Genomic DNA, 24,155 nt, shown 5'->3' with positions numbered 1-24,155 from the left:
AAAGATGCTTTAAGAGGGATAAGTTTTACTTAGTTGTAATCAGGCGGGAGGCTGGTAGTTAATTGCTGCCCTGCCGAAGGATCGGAGCCAAATTTTTCTACTGCTTGATGGCACTGATACCATCGATGTAATATCTTTACTGGAGCCCGGGGTTCAAGGTGTAAAGTATGCCCTATCTTTATCCAATCTCGTAAACGAAGCGTCCTGCACTCAGGATACCAGGGACAATGTTTCCCTACCTCCTCCACCAGCTTCCTTATGCCTGCCTCAGGTGCTGTCACACCTGATTTATGTAGCAGGAATCGAAGTTCCTGTACATGTTTTTGCTGGTGCTGAGATAGATTGCAACTCATACCTACCACTGAGGGTCCTAGAGGACAAAGGTGCACCTAGGGGTCTGTTCCAGATGCAGGTAAGTATGTTGGCTGTTGCTCCCATAGGGGGTGATCTCACTGGGGCCTCCAGCTGTCAGAATCAGAGACCAGTCATAGCAGGATGCCAATATATCTCACTGCCTTTCGCAGCGTTTATTGCTTTATACAGTTTTCCAAGCAGCAAAAGATAGCATAGCAACAGCATAGCAATGCCATTTTTATTGGTAGATTCTCCTTGTCAATCCTTAAGAATATATCAGCCAGGGGCAGTTTTCTGCTACATCCTGTTGGTGTGAACAAGATGAGATCATATGAACCAGGTGAAATCATGTACCAGCCTGGGGTAGTTTCCTACATCACCATGGCGATATGAACGGGGTGAGATCATGCAGGGATTCAAGGCATGTGGCATTTGAGGTAGACAGTTTGTTGCTCATGACCTCTACCTGACCTCTATTTCTACAAGATTTAATATAAATATCCACTCCAATGAACATTCCATTTTCAAATCTATGTTCTGATATCAGGTATGGCTTTCTAATTCATGTTTAAACAACATGAATCTCTCCTTATCAAAATTCAAACTACTAATAATCTAATAATTACTAACTACTAATAATCAACAGCAGAGTTTTCTGCTGATTTTAGATTTTAATATTAAAAAAGGAATTGTTACATCACCCAATGTTAGTATTGTGAAGAATTTCCCTAGAATTATCTATAAAAAGCCTGTTTTAGCTAACCACCACCCACCCGCAATTTTAATGCATTGTACAGAATCAAAGTACAGAATCTGATAGAGAATTCAGAAAACAAATGGAATTAGAATTTTTCTGGAACGTGGATAATCTTCAAACTTGTTGAGATACCATCTGAAGAAAAAGAAAAAAAAGTAAAAAATGGTTTGATTTAGACATGTCAAATTCTTAACAAAGGCAAATAACTCTATTTTTTTCACATTATGTGTATAACATTATGATAAAATATTTCTTACCAATCACAAAAATCAGTTATTTTTTAAATACAAAGTATTATGATTTTCAGTTTATATCTTTGCTTTCTGCCTATATGGCATTCAAAAGGGCTAACAGTCAAATAAATACAGATAAGGAAAAACCAGTATAAATCACCAAAATGATCCATTTTAAAAAGCCTGACTTTTTGACTTTTGAAAAAAGGATGTAGCTGGTTTAATGAGTTGAAACATTAAACAAGCATATCATCAACTGAACTCTTAAAAGCAGATGCATCTTTTTCCAGTTCTTATGAAAATCTAAAAAGAAGTGTAAAAGTTTCAAAGAACAGCAGAAACAAATTGATTTAGCTGAGATCCAGAGACAGAAGGTACAAATGTAAACAGCTAAAATCATCAAATAAAAGTAAAATAATACAAGCAACCGTAATAGCTGATTTAAATCTGTTACAACTGGTATATAATATTTTCAAAACTCTTTTAACATTAACCAGGAAATATTTGTTCAGTTCTCAGGCATCTTAAATTATAGAATATAATTCAACACAGAAAGTTGGAGCTATTATTTAAAATAGATATTTCTTAAATTTTAAAATATGGATGGCAGATCATTATAAACCTGGTTCACATTTCTTTCATATGTTTCTATATAAGTCCATTCCTTCCACATTAAAGGCATAGAACCTAACAAATTCACAAGGGAAGTTAATGGCTGTCTTTTAATTATTTTAAAAATATTTATTGCAAAACCAAAAGTCTGGATGTTTGGCAAGCTTCTTTGCTTGAAAATGTGGCCACACAAATTCATCAATAAAACATCATTTCTACTCCATCAAGAGACATTCTGTGAATAAACGTTTACTGATTTCCCCCATATAATACCCACAGAAAAGGCGGGACATCATCCATGTCCCATTGTTTCCAGGGGTAAGTTGTGGCCTGTTTACAATGTATCTCAAAGTTTAATGGAACTGTAAGGTCCCACCTCAGCTAGCAATCCCAAGAAAGCAGAACTCCTGAAACTGGCATCATTTCAAAAGAAACTTTTATTGGGCCATAGTGACAGTCAATCCATAGATGGAAAGTTGTTATAAGAACCGGAGTCATAAAACCGCAGTTCTCAGATGTTCCATGTTCCTCCTGCTTTCTTCCCAGCGGAGCAGAGATAAGACAGATGGTCCCAAGCACATTCCTCCTCCCTTTCATACCCAGAGCGATGCATCAGTGTGAAGAGAACAAAGTAAAGGAAATACATCTCAAAGCCCACAGAGTTTTCCCTCTCCCAACAGAATGGCAGTACCCGCAAATGAAATGAACTTAATAGATAGTTTGAGGGTCTGACATGCTGCCCCCCCCAAAAGAAGAAGTCCACCAAGGGTTGCCTTCATAGTCGCTTCCAGGCGTCCCTGGTTTGTCTTCAGGTGGGGTCAGAGTTCCCCCTCCTAGTTTTGGGGCTAGATGGAACTCCACAACCTCTGCACTCTTCAGGGCTGTGTCTTTGGGGCGTTGAGCAGGTTTCACCGATTTCCCTCCAGATAGTCGGTCTCCTTTTTTGGCAGGGGTCTTTGTGCAGCACTCCAAAGTGTGATGGCCTTCCTTGCCACATTTGAAGCAAGCGTTTCAGCGCGGTTGAGCTGTTGTGGGTTTGCCTGCCTCTCCTTTCTTCTCTGGCAGAGACCATTTTCAAACCCTGCCTGACCGGTATTGGTTGCGATTCTGGTCAATCTCTGTTTCTTTGGCCAGGATGCACCAGTCATGCAGGTGGGCTGGGGCTCCATGGGCGATGCAGGCATTATTTAGGTCATCATTAAGCCTGTCTTTGAAGCAGCTCACCAAGATGTCCTCTGGCCAGTTGAGTCGGCATGCCAAGTCTTGGAACTTCTCTGTGTATTCGGCTACAGGGCAGCATCCCTGCCTCATCGTTTTTATGTGGACTCACACCTTCTGATTGGCTAGATGGTCTTCAAAACGCTGCCTCAAGGCAGTCATGAAGCAGTTAAAGTTTCGGAGGTCCTGGGTGTCAGAGTTTAGCAGGGTTACCATCCACCGGACTGTGGTGCCTTCTAGAGCCAGGGTGACAACCCTGACTTTAGCTTCCTTGCTGGGGAGGGTTCTTCCATACACTTGCATGTAGGTGAGGACATGAGCAAGGAAGAATCCTAACTGTTGCAGGTCTCCATTGAATTTCATCCGAAGGGATACCAATTTTGGTTCAGGCTGTAGGGCTTTTTCCCTGGCTACTTAACTGGACGTTCAACCCCTGGAGCTGGGGAGGCTGGGGTGGTTGCCACCATCTCAGTACAGCCATCTGCCCCCACTGCAGTTTCAGTAATTACCAACTCGCTCTTGCTGCGCACTGCTTCCTCAAGTCTGTCCTCACTTCTCCCTCTGAACTGCTCGGATTTCACCTTCAAATCCTGAAAGGCTTCCACTATGAAGAGCAGTGCTTGTTTCAGGATCTGGTCGATGGGGTCCTGTTCTCCCTTGGTTTCCTCTTTGTCGTAGAGTAATTCCAGTTCACACCTCCAGCCCTATTTTTGGCTGCCTCGGGTGAAAGTTGGGTCCTTCTGTCCCAGTCTTTCCTTTTCCTCACGCCAACCGACCACCTGGGCCTCATGGATTCCTCCATGGCAGCTGTTTCCTCCATCCATCCGGAGGGCTCTCTTCAGGTGGTGGACTCTTCCTAGTACTCAGTCTCATCCTGCTCGCTGCCATGCTTGCTGCCATGGAGCGACATGGTATGCACGGTCCCTACAGTAGAGTGGATGCCTCTCTAGGCTGACCACTTTACAGATTGTGCCTAATGTAAGGTTCTGTCTCAACTAGCAATCTCAAGAAAGCAGAACTCCTGAAACTGACATCATTTCAAAAGGAACTTTTATTGGGACATAGTGATAGCAGAATAGCAAAGCAAGATCTGAAGAAATCCCATGCAAAACATTACATTAAAACTCTCCTTTCAAACCCCTCTCCAGTGCCCAATGGTCCAGTATGATTTCGGCCAATCCATAGGTGTGAAGTTGTAATGGGAACTGGAGTGCTAAAGGGGCGTTGGTCTTACCTGAACGCCTTTTCTCAGTACGGAGATGGATAATCCACGGATGGGTTTTCTCTGTCTGCCTGCTCTTGAGACCAAGTAGCCAAAGCTTGACACGCCCCCACTTCCTGTGGAGTCCATTCTTAACGAGGGCGAATTGGCTGATGATTGACGAGGTATTGGCTCTCAGCTCCCTACTAGCGGCCTGCTGGCCTTGGGGTGGGTGTGGATTATCCATCTCCGTACTGAGAAAAGGCGTTCAGGTAAGACCAACGCCCCTTCTCCAGTACAGGAGATGGATAATCCATGGATGGGACGTACCAAAGCCTCACTGTCCCAAGGGGTGGGAAACAGATAAGGCCGGTAGATTGATCTCTGAGACAACTTGCTGGAGGACCCTCCTACCAAAGGAGGCGTCCGCCGATGCAAAGCGGTCTATCTTGTAGTGTCGTATAAACGGGAAAGGCGAGGACCATGTCGCAGCCCTGCAAACTTCCTCGATTGACGCCTGGGTAGCCCATGCTGCCGAAGTTGCAGCGCTTCGGGTGGAATGGGCTGTGAGATGACTTGGGGACGGCAGGGATGATACATTGTAAGCTTCTGCGATACAGCTTCGGATCCACCTTCCAATGGTGCCCACGGAAACTTTCCACCCCAAGGTGCCCGCTTGGAAGGACACAAATAGGGCCTCCGATTTGCGGAAGGGTTCTGTACGCTTTATATAACGCCGCAAGGCTCTGCGGATGTCCAATGTATGCCACTGCCGCTCCCGGTCATGTGTTGGATTTGGACAGAAGTTTGGGAAAATTACTTCCTGTGTCCTGTGAAAGAGTGAATTCACCTTCGGTATGAAGGCAGGATCTAACCTAAGGACCACCCTGTCCTTGTGGAAAATGCATAGGTCATTTCTGACTGACAGTGCGGCCAGTTCCGAAATTCGTCTGGCCGATGTGATGGCAATCAGGAACGCCACCTTTAGCGACAGGTGTCGCAAGGAAACGGTCGCCAATGGTTCAAATGGTGACCGAGTGAGTGCGTGAAGGACTCACGGTAGTTCCCAGGACAGGTACCTGTGAATTACTGGAGGTCTGGTATTATAGGCGCCCTTGATAAAGGCGCGGATCCTGGGGTGGTGAGCTAAGGGAACCGAATCCGTGCAGGTGAGGAGGGTGGACAAGGCCGCCACTTGCCTGCGGATGGTCGCGGGGGCAAGGCCTCTGTCTAGTCCCTCCAAGAGGTAATCTACTATCTGAGGGATGTAGAGTTTGTGTAAGTCAAACTGCCGTTCCCTGCACCAAAGGCAAAAATTTTTCCAAGTGGAGTCATAAATGCGGTTTGTTGCCGGACGGCGTGAAGCTTGAATTATGGTAATGGCCCCGGGAGAGAATAGTTCCTGTGCCATTATCTGGCGCTCAAGTGCCAGGCGGTCAGTTGTAACCATTGGGGTTCCGGGTGACTGATGGTTCCCTGGTGTAGGGACACTTGATGAGGGGGAATGTTCCATGGGGGCGACTGAGACAGGTTCATCAGGTCGGCGAACCACGGTCTCTGTGGCCAATATGGTGCTACTAGGATCACTTCTGCCCGCTCCTGAATCAGCTTGCGGATGACCGCCGGTATGAGTGGTAGTGGGGGAAAGGCATAAAGCAGACCGTGAGGCCACTGAGTTCTCAGAGCGTCCGTCCCCTCTGCTCGCGGGTTGAAGTAACGAGAGTAAAATCTGGGGAGCTGGGCATTGTCTGATGATGCGAACAGATCGAGGATCGGGTACCCGAACTTGCGGGAGATGTCTAGGAACAAGTTCAGGTGTAGCCCCCACTCCGAAGGGTCCACTGTGGTGCGGCTTAGGAAGTCCGCTTGCTGGTTGTTGACCCCCGATATGTGTTCCGCTTTTAGTGACTTCAGATTGGGCTCTACCCAGCTGAATAGGAGTCGTGACTCTGTCATCAGGGTTTTTGATCTGGTCCCCCCCTGCCGATTGATGTGCGCCTTGGCTGCTACGTTGTCTGTTAGGACTAGAACGTGGTGGCCTCTGATTCTGTCTTTGAATTGTTGCAAGGCTAGGTGGATAGCCCTGAGTTCTAGCCAGTTGATGTTGTTTCTCAGATCCGTGGCGGACCAACGTCCCTGTACAAACTGGGAGTCCAGATGGGCTCCCCAACCATACAGACTGGCGTCTGTAGTGATGGTAACTCTGACTGGTTCCTTGAAGGGTGACCCCTTGGTCACGGCCCGAGAGCACCACCAGCGTAGCGCCCTGCGGATTTGTGCCGTGACCCTGACTAGGTGGTTGGATGCGCTGGTGTTCTGCCGTTGGTAATGGAGCAGAAACCACTGTAGTTCCCGTAGGTGGAGCCTGGCCCAGGGTACAATGGCTATGGCCGATACCATCTTGCCCAATAATTGGGAAAGTGTTAGTATCGGAACTGAACGTTGCCTGTGAACCCAGCGAGCCAGTTCCCTGATGCCGGCCACCCGGTCTTGGGAGAGATAGACCCTACAGTTGGTTGTGTCTATCATGGCCCCCAGATGCAGCAGCCTGGACGAGGGAACTGTCTGGCTCTTCTGAAAGTTTACTGAGAATCCGTGTAATTGGAGGACGCGAATGACGGTCCTTACGTCCGCCTGAGCTGTCTGTAGGGATGTTGCTTGGATTAGTATGTCGTCTAGGTAACATTGGACACGTATTGGGATTTTTCTCAGTTTGGCGGCTACCGCTGCTAGTATCTTGGTAAATACCCTGGGTGCCGAAGATAGACCGAAGGGGAGAGCTCTGTATTGGAAGTGTTTTCCCCCGTAACAGAAACGTAGGAACCGGCGGTGGTTTGGGTGGATGGGGATGTGAAGGTAGGCTTCCGTGAGGTCTATCGATGCCAGGAAGTCTCCTTCTCTGATGCTTCCCAGGATGGACTGAAGGGATTGCATCTTGAATTTTTTGTATGTGATGTAGCGGTTGAGGTTTTTTAGGTCCAGGATTGCCCTCCATCCTCCTGAAGTCTTTGGAACCACGAAGAGGATGGAGTAAAATCCTCTGCCTCTGTATTCCGCTGGGACCGGTTCTATGGCTTGAATGTCCAACAGGTGTTGGATGGCCTCCTGCATGAGTTTGCGTTTGGTGGGGTTCCTGGAGACCGAGCAGTTGATGAGTCGGTCTGGGGGTGTGACCAGGAACTCCAGGGACAGCCCGGACTGGATGGTTTGTAGTACCCAGTTGTCCGGGGAGGTCTGCTCCCACTGGTGGAAGAAGTGAGCTAGTCTTCCTCCAATGGGTAGGTCTATGTAGGAGTCATTTTGTCTTCCGGTACGGACGACCCGTTCCACGAAAGGGTCGTCTCGACTGGTTTTGTTGTCTGGGCTGGAACCCCGGTCTGTCGTAGGGGCGGCCGTACGGTTTGTTCTGCCTGGGAGTGAATGGCTTGGGTGCCTGACTGATAGGCGTGGTTGTCGGTTGGCGAAAGGACTGCCTACGAAAGTAAGGTGTGGTACGTTTGTCTGACCTTTTGTTCAAGTGTGCCATGACCTTCCGCTTGTCTTTGTTCTCTACAAGATAGGGGTCCAAGGCCTCCCCAAACAGACCGTTGCTTGAGTAAGGGGTGGTCGCTAGCCGCCACTTAGCCTTGGTGTCAGCTTGCCAGTGTTTTAGCCCTAGCATTCTCCTGGCAATTATGTTGGATGCTATGGATCTGGATGAAAAAATGGCCGATTGGAACGTTGCGTCTGCAGCGTATTCCGTGGCTGCTACCATCTTAGCCAGGTCCTGGTGTGTTCGTATGTCCTCCATAGGAACTATGTTTTGTAGTTGTTGCAACCAGATGAGGGTGGCCCGGACAAAAAAGGAGGCCGAGGTGGCTGCTTTGATGGCCCATGCCGCTGTCTGGTGGGTTTTGCGAAAGGCTTGTTCCCACTTTTTGTCATCTGCCTTAAGGGCCTCCATTAGGTCCCCAGCCATGGCTGTCTGGGAGACCAAGGGGGTCCAGGCTTCATCTACTTTAGGAATTTCTAAGGCCTCATTGAGGTCTGTGGCAGTGCTGTATAATTTTTTGTCCGTACCACTCACTGATGGGAAGGAAGCGGGAGAGTCCCATGGCTTCTTGATCCCTGTCAGGAAAATGGCGGGGCAAGGTATATGGTGTTGCGTTGTCACCTTTTCTACGAATACGGTCTGGATGTGGTGGCCGGTGTCGCTTGCGGCTGAGAAAACTGATCCGTCCCCATGTCCGCAATGGCTGTGGCCTTGCGTAGTATCGTGAGGAAGCTGTTGGGATTAAATAATCCCCCTGAGGGGGGCTCAGGGGGAAGTTCCTCATCCTCTGACATAGAGATCCCAGGTTGATCCTCCTCTTGTGGTGACGAATAACCACTCATGGAGGACTGGGCCGGGGAGACGGGTTCCTGAATGCCTGAGGACTCTGAGGGGAGTTCCGCGTGTGGCATGGCTGAGATGGAGGGCCCCTGGTCGTGGTGGGCGGAGCGCTGTGCTAGGGCTCGGTCCACCACTTTGGTTAATAGGGCCTCTAGCCGTCCATCTGCCCAGATGTCCCCTATGTCATTACCTTTGGGTGTGGGGACCGCAGGTGGAGAGTTGGACTCAGTGGTTGTGCCTGCCGCCGTGGTTGTTTGTTGGGCTGATGTAGATGGCGGATCCAGTGGTTGCGGTGTTCCTGGAATGGACCACGCGCTCTGGGTTGATGTGGATGGACCCAATGGTAATTCCATCTCGGTGGCCGCTATTTGAACCAATTCCAATTGGGCCTGCCTCTGCGCTCTGGAGAACTCCTTCTCCAGGGCCTGGTGCCTATGGCTGGCTTGCTTTTCCGCCAACTTGGAGGGCCTCTTGAGCGAGTGTTTTGTCTTCGCTTTGCACTTGCCTGCCGCTTTCTGGTCAGAAGGTGTGTTGCAGCCGTAATTGGGAGGTGGAGGGGTCGTGCTCATGGATTGAGGCAACGAGGGTCCCTCCATTCCGCTTGAGCAGTCCCAGAAAAACTGAGAAGACGCTCAGGCATGCAAGTATTGGCGGGAGCGAAATTGGAACAAGTACCAGGACTGTTCCCCTGATCACCCGACCACAACAAAAATATTCTCTCTGGGCTAAGGTCACGGTAGCTGAGGGAGGTACCGAAGGCACATTTGGAACCACTCTTTGGGTTCCGCCCGGAGGCCTTAGGTGACCAGGCAACGTGCACCAGTAGAAAAAGGAAAAGGGAGGCAAAAAATATCAGTGGCGACCTCAAAAGGGTCTGTAGGCCTGACTTAATACACAACAGGTATCAAATGGCGGTCACCTAGAGCGGAATTTATTCTTATTAATACTATTACTATTATACTAATAATAGGAACAACAACAATAATAAAATAATAATAATAATAACAACAACAACACTAATGGTGATGATGATAATATTGTGTGTTCTGCCTTTAGGCCTGTTGGCCCTGCAGTCGCTTAATTTTTAGCTTTAAAAAAAAATTTTTTTTTAAATTATTATTATTATTATTATTTTTAAAATTTATGTATCTATTTTTATTATTATTATATTTTGTCCTATTATTATATGTGTGTATCGGGGGTGGAGCGCTGGTTGTGCGCTCCTATTCCGCCTCTATCAGTGATTCCAGATATGATGTAGAGCTTCCTTAAGCTCGGTTTGCCTTTCTCTGGCAAGAGATGGCAGCCGCAGCTCGTTTCTCCCTGAAAACGGGCTTTGCGGATCCCAGGAGGGTTCTCTAGCCTCCGTTTCTTGGTTGGGGCTTACTCCCTTCCTGTGCTTCTGCTTTTTAAAAAGGAGGGTGGCCGCGGCTTGTTTCCCTCTGAAAATAAGCTCCGCAGCCTCCCAGAAGCTGCTTGTGCCCGGGGATTTAAATTTGGCGCGCTGTGACGTTTTAAGGGAATCCCAGCCAGGGATTGCCTTTGTGGTCTGAAAACGGCAACTAAAATGGCGCCCGCGGTTGCCCTGGGCTGCTAGGGAATCTCCGATGATCCGAATTCAAGTTTGAATCCGGACCTGGAGATTGTTATTTTTTCCCCCAATTTGAGGAAAAAATCCCTTGGAAGGTTGGGGAGGAAAGCTCAGCAAGTGGTCTCTGCTGATGCCTTTGTTCCCCCCCTTTTTCACCTCCAGAGCCCTGGGGCTGACTGGGATCCGTGGGGAGTTTTCCCCCCCCACACCCCCTTTTTCAATTTTAATATAGGATCAGGGATGATCCCAAGGAAAACTTAGTGGTTGGGGAAAAGGTTCAGCAAGTAGTCTCTGCTGATGCCTTCTTCCCCCCCTTTTCACCCCCCAGAGCCCTGGGGCTGTCTGATATCTGTGGGGAAATTTCCCTCCCCACCAATCCCCTTTTTAATTTTAGGTTTGAGATCAGGACTGATCCCCAGAAAATTTTGTGGTTAAATTCCTATAGGTGGAAAATATTTTTTTTTTTTTTTGGGAAGGGGAAGCCAATTATCAAGGGATAATCAATCAATGGATTTCTTGTCTAACCTGATAAGCTGAGAGCCACGCCAAAACGAGTCTTCTTCGAGCAGAGACCAAGTTAAGAATGGACTCCACAGGAAGTGGGGGCGTGTCAAGCTTTGGCTACTTGGTCTCAAGAGCAGGCAGACAGAGAAAACCCATCCGTGGATTATCCATCTCCTGTACTGGAGAAACTATAGTTCTCAGGAGTTCCATGTTCCTCCCAGTCTCTTCCCAGCACAGCACAGATAAGACAGATGGCCCCAGGCACATTCCTCCTCCCTTTCATACCCAGAGTGATACATCAAAGGTGAAAAGAACCAAGTAAAGGAAATACATCTCAAAGCCCACAGAGTTTCCCCCCTCCCAACGGAATGGCAGTACCCGAAAATGAAATGAAATGAATAGATAGTTTGAGGGTTTGACAGCAACTGTATGAAAGCAGGTAGGTTTACTTTGGAATATTAATGAGAACTTTCTTGCAGATGAGCTATCTAAATTACATGATGTTTTTGAGGTAATTAGTAGTAGTTTTAACAGTTCAGCTGTGTCCGACTCTTGACTTTATAGGCAAGTGCTCTCCATGCTACCCTATTAAGCACAGCTTCTTTCAGTTGTTGGATGTTCATCTTTGTATCTTTGCTACCCTATTAAACACAGCTTCTTTCAGTTGTTGGATGTTCATCTTTGTATCAGCTTTGATGGTATCAAGCCAATGAGTTCTTCGCTTGCTCTTTCTTCTTGAACCACTAACCATTCCTAGCAACATTGACTTCTCCAGTGAATTTGTATGCATGATATGGACAAAGCAAATCAGATGCAGTCTTGTTATAGGCAGGGGGAAATAGGAAAATAGGCAGGGGGCATGTTGCGGTGTGTCTGTGGTTGGTTTGTAAGGGTGATTATGATTTGTACTCCTATTCCTTCAAGGGACATTCTCTAGATAAAAGATTACTGATTTTCCTTCATGCAATACCCATGGAAGAGACAGGGCATCATCCATGTCTCACTGTTTCTGGGGATATGTTGTGGGCTTGTTTATAATATATCTCAAAGTTTAATTCAAGTGTTTGAAATCAAGCAGGTTCACTTTGAAATATTAATCAGAACTTTCTTGCAAATGAGCTATCTAAATTACATGATGTTTTAAAGATAATTACTGTTCTTTATTGAGAAATAACTTTAATAAAAAAACATAATTTTCAAAAACCAACCAACATATAGATGAACCGAATGTTTAGCTTAACTATATTTTCCTTGACAAATTGTACAATAAATGTAATATTGTATGTCTACAATAACTTCAGGATATATAGACAGCAAGTATTTGTGACAATCATCATATAAACTTAAATGAACATTCAAGAGAAATTAAGATTTTGGAAAACTCACTGGTGATGTATATATGCTCGGCTTCCTAATATCAGCAATGTACTGATGGCAAAAGCTGTACTTTCTAGTGTGTTGCATGCAAGAGCAAATCCACACCACTCAACAATCTCCCCAAAATAGTTAGCTCCACTTACATATTCAAACATTCCTCCTACAGAAAAAAAAGCTGAATTATTGACTTGGCAAATAAAATGCAACAAATGCAAACTGGAATTATCTTGAATATTGTTCAACCACATCGATAGTGAATAATGAAATAAATCAAAGAAATTAGTTAACACCAAGATTTTCAAGCTTTAGGACCTCTCTAAAGGAGAGGAAACCATACCTTTAAAGCAAAAGAAATAATCATAAGATTATCATTTTTATTCCAAACGTTCAAGATCCTAATTCTCCCTAGTTTTGTGGTACTGTCCTTTTAAAATGGAATACTGTAGATCAGTGGTTCTCAACCTGTGGGTCGGGACCCCATTTGGGGTCAAACGACCATTTCATGGGGGTCGCCAAACAACGCAGTCCACCATTTTTTCCCGCCTTTTCCTTAGCTGTGCTACTCCCTTTTATTCTATTGGCTTTTGAAAGCCAATAGAATAGACTCTCTTGAATAGAGTCTAATTCTATTGCTTTCAAAAGCCAATAGGAATTGTCCAGGCTGTCTCTGCCCTGCTGAGCCCGCCAAAAGTCCCATTCTGCAAACGGTGCTGCACCAGTTGAGTAGTCCTCGACTTATGACTGGTTGAGTAGTCCTCGGCTTACGACTGGTTGGGGGTCGCGGCATTAAAAAGGTTGAGAACCACTGCTGTAGATTAAATTCTGTTGATAGACAGTTTTGCCAGTTATAACTGTATTTTAGTTTGGGGAAGAAGGCTTCCCCCCACCTCTTTTTGGCTTCATCCTCTGTCTCAAAAAAACATAATTCTGCATTATTTTTATGGGATACCAACCAAGCCCTTGGACAAAGAGCAACGAGGTTAGGAGACATAGTTCAACAGTATTATTTTGGGTTTGTTGTATATGACTTTTTTCTCCATCTACTGCATTATTCTTTATCAAACCTGCTCTAATAAAACCCTGAACTTTGTTCAGATGGGCATAAATGAGTGGAAAAATAGGCAATTTTCAGCTAATTCCTAGGTAATAAACTCCTCCTTGCACCCAATATTTGGCCTTCTACCTGCAAAGCAATGAAGGAAAAATCTAACTAAAATCTGCTTGGTCAAACCAGAAGCAGGTGAGCTGTTATTGTTTTTTTCCACTAAAAGCAGAGAAACACAAGGCCTTATTATATTCCAGTTTTTCAAGAAGCCAATAGCAGGCAGGGCCACTGAAGCCTTGAATTTGTCAGATACATTCCAGGTTTTCTTCACAGTCTTGCCATGAAAAATATTGATTAAAACGGTATCAGTAGAACAAATAAAGGAGAACACAAACATTGAGCCCGAGCGGACAAAATTTGAAATGGCAGCAAGGCAAAACATTCTCACTAAATTATGGAACTTAACACCGGAATAATCTCTTCTCTACTAACAGATAAAGAATATGTTGTTCAGAAAGCTGATGAATATTCCTCTTGGTTTGTTGGGGTAAATGTTGTGCTATATCCTTATTTCTACCAGCATTTCTTGCAACTCCATATTTAGTTTAAGTTGCTTTTTCTTAGGTATTTTCTTAATACCTTTAAAAATGACAAATTGGTTCATGCATCTAATAACACAGTTTAGTTTTGGCTTGCCATCTAAGCCAACTCAAACACTGCATCTTGTGTGCTACAGTTTATAACAAATTATTTGGATCTGGTCAATTGTTGTTTAATGAACAAATCATGGTATAGTGTTATGCATGAATCCAGCCATACTGAAAATACATTGAATGCACCTTGTGGTCCCTTCTCTTTAAGAAGAGTCCAAATAAACTAACATCATATATTTTGGAAGAACGTGGAGTTATAGACCAGGAATTATCAAATATCACCTATCTTGTTACGGATAAATTTTTGGAAAATATGTAATATTCTCTACTATATGTGTAGCCTTACTCTTCTCTTTAAGAAGAGTCCAAATAAACTAATATCATATATTTTGGAAGAACCTGGAGTTATAGACCAGGAATTATCAAATATCACCTATCTTGTTACAGATAAATTTTTGGAAAATATGTAATATTTTCTACTACATGTGTAGCCTTACAGATAGTCCTCAGCTTACAACCATAATCAAGCTGGAACTGATGGTCATAAGTCATTCCAGTGGTTAAGCAGGTCATTATGTGATTAACTCAATTTTATGAAATTTTTTTGTAGTGGTCATTAAGCGAACCCTTTCTGTGCAATGGCTGGGTTTTTTTACTGCGAATTGAAAGTTAACACTGATTTCTGCTGTAATACATTGTAAATCCCTGCCATATGACCATGAAATGCTGAAACAGCTGTAAATGCAGACTGGTTGCCATACTTCCAAAATATGATCACGTGACTACGGGAGCCAGCTGTCAAAACTTTGAATTCAGATCATAAATGCTTTTTGGGAGGTCCATTTAACTTTGAACAGTCACTAAGCCAGTGGTGGGATTCAGCTGGTTTGCATTGGTTCGGGGCAGAGAACCAGCTAAACCCATGTTGCTTCGGAGACCTGGAGGAGGCCTCCCAGGCCTAGAACGGCCCACAGGAAGAGCGTGGATGTCACTTTGGGAAGTCCATTCTAGGCCTTGGAGGCCCAGGCCTGCATCCACGCAGAGAACTGGTTGTTCAGGTATTTGAATCCCACCACTGCACTAAGCAAACTGTTGTAAGACGAGAACTACTTGAATCTACAATATATTGAAAATATTGGTGTGATTATAATGAATTCAAGAGAGATTTCAACTCTTTTTTCAGGCTTATTTTGTGAACTCATTATCCTACAAAACAAAGTAGCCAGAAATAAGAAAGCAGCAATGACAAACCATTTTCATATGATGCCAGATGTATGATTGTATCTATCCAGGTCACAAGGGATGGAGATTAACTGAAAGATGATTCTGCTTAGCACGCATAACACTTTTTAATTATTTAATCAACTTCTGTACCAATCACAATTAACAAAGAAATTGTGATTCAAGCTTTGGAGCTCTGGCAATCAATAATTAGAATATTTAAATGCAAAAATATTTAAATATTAATTAAACATTTGCAACCCTTACCTCTTGGAATTTTATATCCAGTCTCTCCTGGTTTTCTTAGGTTTCTCAAAATATTATCAGAGTGCACGTTAATCACGAAGCCACCTAGCCAGGCTGCAATTCCTGGAATAAACATATTAAAGCAATGAATTGAAATTTAGAGTTTAATCTTTTAAAAATAATATAAGTAGTCAATAATTGTTGTGTATAAATGCTAGAAAAAGTGGTTCACTGAACTGAGTCTAAAATTTTCATTGCTAAGAAAGACAGTTGTTAGTGAGTTTTGCCCCATTTTATGACTTTCTTGTCATAGTTGTTAAGAGAATCATTGTAGTTGTTAAGTTAGTAACATGCTTGTTAAGTGAATTTGGCTTCCCCGTTGATTTTACTTGTCAAAAGATCGCAAAAGGTAATCGCATGACCCAGGGACGCTGCAGCCACCATAAATATGAACTAGTTACCAAGCATCTGAATTTTGATTATAGGACCATGGGGATGCTGAAATGGTCATAAGTGTAAAAAAATGGTCACAAGTCACTTTTTTCAATGCTGTTGTAACTTTGAGCAGTCACTAAAAGAATGGTTATAAGTCAAGGACTACCTTTATTGGCTTTATTCAATCTGATTGAAGTCCCAAGCTGGAGAGAGTCCTTTATACAATGCTACTGTGAGTTCTGAATTCTGGTCCAATTAATAATCAAAACTATGAATAACTCAGAATTGATGATACGCCTGAAAATTTCATTCAATCCTGCCAGATATTGATGAGATTAGAGCCATTTGCTTGTTTTCCCTTGCAGCTTGGCAGAGACATAAAAACCAGAGATTTCTGTAGTGAGATTCTTTTTCAAAACAAGCACATTACATGTACAGAATTTAGTCCAAATTGCCATCTAGGTGGCATGAAAAGTGGTAGTTACTCTGAGGATGTGGGTGAGAATTAAAAGAATTAAACAACCAGGTGAACAAACAGTCTTACATAATTTTTTTTGTAACGAAATAAGATAAGCAATAGTTCGTAAACAAATTGGTTATGGCTCAGACTAAGGCCATTTCATAGGATACATGAAGGTTATAAGAAAAATTTGCAGTTTCCTTGCCCCAGAGCAAGAACAGACCACTAACTATGCTAACTTCCATAGGATAGTAGCTAAGAGATACATCTGCTTGCCCACTCCCCCCACCTCTTTGCTCATGGATTTCTTAGTTTAATTATTCTCGTTCAACAAAGCCTACCTTAGTGGTTGTTTTAGGGGTAAAATTAAGATATGGTGCCATGCAAGCCATTTTGAGTGGGTCAGAAACACAAAAAGAAATAACACTGGGGAAAAAAATGTTGTGACTACATGTTCTGATGATTTAAATAGCTAAAAAAATATGAATCACTTCTTTCTCTAGGACTTTTATTTCACTACAGTAGTAAATGGGGATGCGTTTCTCAAGAAGGTACCATTTCAGCTTGACAAAAGGGGGGGAAAAAAGCTTAACAGAGAGAGGATTTAACCATTCAGGATAAGAAACAAAGCTCAATTGTTGACAATCTGACATATATGTATTACTTGAACTGACTCACCAAGAATGAAACATGGTTCTGTCAGCCAGTTAGATGAATATTCTGCATAATTAGTTAAACTCCGGCCTTGCAAATATCCATTATATGAACAGAATATAAATGCTGACATAAATATAAAAAATGGTACTGATTTTCCTTCACGAATTAAGACAGAAAAGATGAATGATCTGGAATATGAAAAATAAAATTTTGATTTAATTGAAATTTTGAACATACAGTAATTCACACACATTTGCATAGGCATATGTTCAAAAGCAAAACACTATCATTAGATCACTTTCCATTTTAAAAAACTCAAAACAAGCAACCCTAAAAGTAAATACATATGCATGCACACAAACATATCTTCTGCTAATATTTAAATTTCTGAAATATGTAGTGCATATTGCTCAAGCAGGAGACCTATACTATTCCAGACAAATGGCTGTCCAGTTTCGTCTTGAAAGTCTCCAGTGATGGAGCACCCAGAATTTACCATTTCCTGATTGAATATATTGTTTTGGGGTGAAAACATCCCTCATCTCAGCCTATCAGGCACACTTAATAACTTGTCAGCAGTAACTACAATAGTAGTAATAGTGTTAAAATATTGATACATCTAGACCAGATGACATAACTATTTCGGTCATTGACCAATAAAAATACAATCAATAAAATGAGCAACACAAAACTATCCCCTAACAAGAAGAATCATTAGCAAACATTTGTGGGCAAAGCTTATGCATAATATAGCAAAATTTTGCTATTTTCGAGAAATACATTTATTTTAACAGTGCAAATAAAAGCTATCAGAGTGCCCTGGAAATTTAAATAAAAGGGGGGTAATCAACTAGATGCAAATGTCCTATAGAACTGACAATACAAAAGAAGATGGGCTGTGATTTCTATAGTACCCATATAGGGGCAATATGGGGTTTCATATGTTTCCCCCCCCCCTACATTTCCATTCCCAGAGCTGTGGGGAGAACATTACATGGAGTTAAGAATAAAACTCTCCTAAATTTGACAACTGTGATATGATAGGAGGCTAGTTTGGACACTAAAATGTGGTTATTTACAATTATATTGTGAGAGAAATCCACAATTTCTGTTTGACCTTTTATATCTAAGACCCTTTGTCTTAGTATTGATCTAGCTTGATCGAATTCTAAGGTTAAGATGGTTAAGGAAGCATAAAGGCTCACTTTCTTTGGGATTGCTGTTTCCCAGGAAGATTTGTAGGTGTCTGCAAATCACTGCAGCAGAGATAAACTGTGCTCCTCTGGAAAAATGAGAAATTTGTATTGTTTGGCAGCTCTTTATGTATTGTGGAATACATAGTCCAGGTTGGCACTTCTGTTTCCTGAGGCTTGAAAAATTATTCCTACTTACACATCCCTGTCTAATTCCTCTCCTTATGTGTGTCCATAATTACTGCACCTGACCTTCAATTTTGTGTTCTCGTGCATTTTGATACACAGCAAGAATAGGTGTTTGTCACTTACGGCATTTTTTAAAAAATTATGGAATTTTAGTTCTAGATCAGTGTTTCTCAACCTTGACAATTTTAAGGCATGTGGACTTTAACTCCCAGAATTCCACAGCCAGCATTGCTGGCTGTGGAATTCTGGGAGTTGAAGTCCACATGCCTTAAAATTGTCAAGGTTGAGAAACACTGTTCTAGATATTGTGTCAAAAGCTGAAATTGATAAATGTGGCATAGAGGGATTGTCCTGAATTGTGAGCATAATTTTCCACTTGGTATTGCAGCACCAAGGCATGGTGTAATATTAATTGTTGTGTTCTAAATCCAGCATACTTATTGCTCAGAACTTCCTTGGATTCAAGCCGATCAGTTTCTCCTGTAGAAGTTTGGCATACATTTTGCTGATATGATTTAGGAAACTGGTTGGGTTAGCTCAGGGGTAGGCAACCTTGGCTGTTGAAGTCCACGAGTCATAAAAGAGACAAGGTTGCCTACCCCTGGGTTAGCTGAATCATCTTTCTTGCCTTTCTTATATATTAGTATTAAAATAGCTAAGCCCCAATCCTTTGGTATCATGTCTGAACAATCTATTGTTGTGAAAAGTGAAACTAACATTGGGATCCACCATTTTTTATTACGTCATACAAAAGAAGAAACACGAGTGACATGATAGCAATATTCCAGTATTTGAGGGGCTGCCACAAAGAAGAGGGCATCAAACTATTCTCTAAAACACCAGAGGGCAGGACAAGAAACAATGGTTGGAAACTGACCAAAGAGAGAAGCAACCTGGAATTAAAGAGAAACTTCCTAACAGTGAGGACAATTAACCAGTGGAACAGCTTGCCCTCAAAAATCATGGGCACTCCATTACTGGAGGTGTTTAAGAAGAGACTAGTCACTAGACAGTCACTAGTCTGAAATGGTATAGGTTCTCCTCCTTGAGCAGGGGGCTGGACTAGAAGAACTCCAAGGTCCTGTCCTATCCTATCCTATCCTATCCTATCCTATCCTATCCTATCCTATCCTATCCTATCCTCTAACCTATCCTATCCTATCCTATCCTATCCTATCCTATCCTATCCTATCCTATCCTATCCTAATATCTGAGTCTGGACCATTACTTTGTTTAAATTATTTAATTATATTTCTAATTTCTGAACATGTGACCATGGGTGAATGGGGAAAAGAGGTCATGTCCAACTTCAAGTCTATCAGGGAATTCTCCATATGCCCATGTAGGGTAACAAAATAAGTATTCCCACATATGCTGGCTAGTATATGCAGTGAAGAGCTATCAATGTTGTTGGAAAAAGATGGGACTATCATCCTCCAAAAGATGGCAGGAGGAATTCTGGGAGTTGAAGTCCACACATCTTACAGTGGCCAAAGTTTAGAAATACTGATCTACATAAATTGTGAATGAGTACAATGAGGACAAAGGAAATAAATGATATCACGTTGTCTGTTTGGGTCAAGCAGTACACATTGTTGCTAGGGATTTTGAACAGTCTAATAACATTAAAGCTACCATCTCACATGCTCAACAGTGAGAAAAAGACATGACATAAATGATTTAAGAGTACTATAAAAATAAATTTGCAGTTTGTCTAGATTAACGTTGAATGCCCTGTACTATTTTACAAGTACATTTATATATCCCTTTATTGTTCCTGAAAGTGCTGTGTGATAGGTGGGCAATATATTGGTATTCAGAGGCAACACTTGGCTGTTTTTTTTTTTAAGGAGGGCTATGTAATATTAGCTGATGTAATGATGTAAAATGGGCTGAATCCATCATATATAAAATAAACCAACCTGCTTGGATCTGTACATATACTATGCCGATACATTACAACAACCTAGATTCTTGGGAAGAACTTGACACAGACCAAGCTGAAAATATTGAACAAAAAATAATAAAAAAAATGTTGACTTCCAGTTCATGTCATAGAGACACAGCCAAGGGATTGTGGGGCTCCGTACCCTACAGCTGGTTTCATCCTGCCAGGGAACCCTAAATGGGTCTAAAGTCACCCCGGAGAGGCGATGAAGGAGGGGACCCCTGTCGATCACAGAAAGATGGTGGTTGATCCATTTGACCCAGGGAAAGCCCTCCAAACTGGCAGGAGAAAAGCTAGTTGCACTTCTGTGACTAGCCCAAGCCACCAACAACCAAAGCAAAAAAACCAACTAGAACAGATTGTGAACAACGTGTTTGGAACTGGGTGAGAATATAGATCTTTTCTCTTCTATTTTACAACTGGATTGCCTGGAAAAGACCCCCAAGAAGCAAAAGAAAACATCTGAAAGTGAGAAGGAAGGGGATTGCAGCCCCACCCTTCCATAGATAGAAGTGGTATTTTAATTTTTACATTGAAGTGGAACTAATATAAAGCTATAGTTGGGACAAACCCTGAAATCTGAGGAAATTATTAAGACTTTCTCTTTGAAAGAGCATTGGGAGGAAATTACAAGAAACTAATTTTCTGTTTTAAAAGTTGCGAAACCTAGGTATCAGTTTTATGTTTGGGTTCCACCACTTCTCACTATAATATACTCACGATGCAACCCAAACAGTCATAACACAAACAAACAAACAGATAAATAAATATGGAATTATTATTCTTCATATGCACAATACAAGAATGAACTGAATTTTAAAATTTTGTCAGATGGCCATAGTTGCTGTAACTTCTTATAAACTGCAGCTGGTGCTTATAGTATTATGGCTTCAAATTTCAAACCCTCTGTGAGACTCCATAGAAGGTCATCCAATATATAAGCCCCAATGAATTAGTGCAATGCATAGACCCATACAGAGTTTCTTTTATCAGTCCTCACAAAATGTAGGGTTTTATACGCATCTGTTGTTGACTGAGCTCTTCTCTGAACTTTACTTTTTATGAGTTTTGAAGAATAAACTGACAATGATGAAGAAGAGGGACATGGACAGTAATCTAATCAAGAGAAAAGGCAACAAAGCTTTAAATAAATCCAGGATTTAAATTCAGATGTTTAGCTTAATACTTTCAGCCCTACCCAAATCCACCTCTGAAAGATGCTGTCATCTATGTTCTCTGTCAAAGATGCTGTTTTAAAATTCTATCTATAATAATTGGCCAGAGCCCCATTGAAAGCTCCTCAGAACTGACTTCAACAAATAAGCTACAGCCATACTGGCTGATCTTTTTTATGTAAAACTGACTTCTATAATATTTAACTAACTAGTCCTGTTCCTGGTTAAACTTTATTCAAAGGTAATCTAAAAAAGTAGGAAATTCCTTTGAAAATAGGTTTTTCAAACTGTATACCACAACATTAAAAAAAAGAAAGACTAGAAGAAAATAATAATATTCACTCCAGCACAGCCAGTTTTTGCAATTAGAGCTCTGATTCTTGATGGAGGTTCATTTATATATATAGTCATGGCCACATGTTTGATCTTGCCAATGCTGAGGCCATATCTCGAGATGCCACCAAGGGGGCAAGGAGGCCTGGCTGTCTGACGAGAACTCAATCAACTGACATATAGACCTCTTACCTGCTTACCAGACACTTAGGGGGTAGGAGGGACAGCACTGAAATTCACGACAAATGCAACCACCCCACTCCTTGGAGGATCGGAACGGCGGGGCTGTAGGTGAAACAATCGTGACCATCAAGGACTATGAGCCTATAGCGTGCCCCGAATTCAAATGAGAGAGGGGGGAGGAGGGCGAAGAGCAAAAGCGGCTGGATGGCCAGCCTCTGGCCGTTTGCACGCGGCACTAGGAGAGCGACTGCGGGCGGAAAAACAGCTTGTGAACCCATTAACATGCTGATAGATGCGGGACGACTAAGAGCACTAGGGCCGATTGAAGCGAATCGACTGGTGACTCGCTCAAGGAGCAGGGTGCAGAAGCAGCTGGCCGTATAAGTAAAGAGGAGGGGGACAACTAGAAGCGGTGCAGCATACTCATGGAGGAAGGCGGCGTCCCTGGGTGGAAGAACATAAGCAGGAATGCAGCCGCCAGGGATTGCGCCGATAGACATCCGGATCGGCTTGATAAACCCCGCTCCCCTGTCCAGCCAACCTGTAGAAGTAGTGGATGAGGAAGAGTCCCAGCAGAAATCGGTTGGGCCAGAAGCTGAGACGGGCGCCGTCGCTGCACAGTGCGAGCATTACAGGGAACAGAAAGGAAGGCGCTTCTTGTACCATCCAGGCCAGGTTGGCAGGAACAGGGTAGCCGTAAGAGGCTGAAGCGTAGCGGCCGTACGGTGCCCCTCTCCGGTGGAGTCTGAACAACACTGCCAAACTTACGAAGCCCACCAACGCGCAGCTCATCAGCTTCAGCAGCCGCTCTTCTTGCGGGCCGGAGATGCGCTGCCAGAAAGCTCCGGAGCACAGCGAGCTGCTCGCGAATACCGCCGCCGCCTCCATCGCCCCTAAGAGGAAGCGTGTGGAGAAAGCGCTTATGCCGCCCAGCTTTTTATTCGGCACCCCGGCCGCTCTGGAATCCAAGGTCGCATGTCGCCATCTCTCTTTCCACGGTGGGCTGGTAATTGCTCGGGCGTGACATAAGGACCGAAGGCCATTCGCGGGGTGGAGTGGGGTGTTAGCGTCGTAAAAGCGCCGAGAGGTCGGGAAAATCTGGCTCACGGGGCGGAGCTTATCTCCGGGACGTGAAAAAGGTAACAATCATAGAAGGGTCAGCTCAGCTCGTAAGAATTTGGTGACTCGTTGCTTCCCTTGGTTCCCATTTCACGATCGTTGAAATTGCTCGTGCTGCTTCGAGCTGTGCCGTATCTACAGGAAAACAAGGCACCAACAGCTCGCATTATCCACTTGCGGTTGCTCCGGCTCTGTAAGAAGGGAAGCTTTAGCCCTTGATGCTACCCAGAAGCAAACCTTGAGCAGCTCTTTTCTTTGGCTTGCTTAATATTCTAGTTCAGTTGTACGATCACTCACTGAAGCCGCACTTACCTCTTTTCTGCCTCTAATGGGAAAGTAGTGTGGATTGGATCCATTGATTCTCTGGGGAGAATCATAGGAAAAAGCCCCCCCCCATTTCATCTGGTTGGCTAAATCCACTCCTCTGTGCTTGCATTGTCCAAAGAAAGAGGATGAGTTAGCCAATAGTCTTGCAGAAGGAAAGAAAATGTTAGACTCTGAAGTCTTCACTTAATATTGCATGAAGAGCAAAAAAGGATAGATGAATGAACAGATTAGCTTGCTGTGGTTTACTCGTTCACCATTTCTCTTGAAGAAAAGAGAAAGGGAGCAAATATGTACTTTCTATGTTGTATACAGTGGACCATACACTGCTTCCTGACTTTCTTCTTTCAATAAACATGTTTTTCAGCTCTGATTCAAAATTGTTGCTTTCCCACCTAAGTTGGAAAGATTTTTACTCTGGGACAAATCCCTGCAGTTTTCTTGGCAATATTTTTGGAAGTGGTTTGCCTTACCTCTTTCATAGGACAGAGCAAGGGTGACTCACCCAAAATCACCCTGCTGGCTTTGTGTTTAAGGCAAGAATAGAGCCCATGGTTACTAGCCTGATGCCTTAACCCAGGAGTGTCAAACTCACGTCATGTGATGTGTGTGTCACGATGTATCGTGACTTTTTTTCCATTGTCGGCATGGGGTGGGTGCGGTTTCACCATGACGCATCCAGCCCACAGGCTGGCAGTTTGACCACTGCATCAAACTGGATGTACACTTCATAGCACTTTGTGTTAATATTAGCC

General features: G+C 43.4%; 1 protein-coding gene across 1 annotated transcript; it reads right to left on the bottom strand.

Annotated features, from left to right (window-relative positions):
• Positions 1-496: 496 nt before the first annotated feature.
• Positions 497-23,495, bottom strand: SRD5A1 (steroid 5 alpha-reductase 1). Its single transcript, XM_039329295.1, has 5 exons — positions 22,499-23,495; positions 16,958-17,124; positions 15,406-15,507; positions 12,229-12,379; positions 497-1,246 (listed from the first exon to the last, which is right to left on the bottom strand). The coding sequence occupies exons 1-5, from the start codon at positions 22,843-22,845 to the stop codon at positions 1,180-1,182; spliced, it is 834 nt and encodes a 277-aa protein (XP_039185229.1). The 5' UTR covers positions 22,846-23,495; the 3' UTR covers positions 497-1,179.
• Positions 23,496-24,155: the final 660 nt, after the last annotated feature.

The sequence above is a fragment of the Crotalus tigris genome, unplaced genomic scaffold (genome assembly GCF_016545835.1).
Source record: "Crotalus tigris isolate CLP2741 ecotype Arizona unplaced genomic scaffold, ASM1654583v1 scf7180000024391.5723578, whole genome shotgun sequence".
In the NCBI taxonomy this organism is placed as follows: domain Eukaryota; kingdom Metazoa; phylum Chordata; class Lepidosauria; order Squamata; family Viperidae; genus Crotalus; species Crotalus tigris.
This window is presented reverse-complemented; position numbering and strand designations above follow the sequence as displayed.

Excerpts from the sequence above, each read along its gene's own strand:
- SRD5A1 (XM_039329295.1), bottom strand. The coding sequence starts at position 22,845 with ATGGAGGCGGCGGCGGTATTCGCGAGCAGCTCGCTGTGCTCCGGAGCT. Across the intron at positions 12,380-15,405 it reads TGGATATAAAATTCCAAGAG|GAGGAATGTTTGAATATGTA; the intron begins GTAAGGGTTGCA and ends TTTTTTCTGTAG. Across the intron at positions 1,247-12,228 it reads CGAGCATATATACATCACCA|ATGGTATCTCAACAAGTTTG; the intron begins GTGAGTTTTCCA and ends CTTTTTCTTCAG.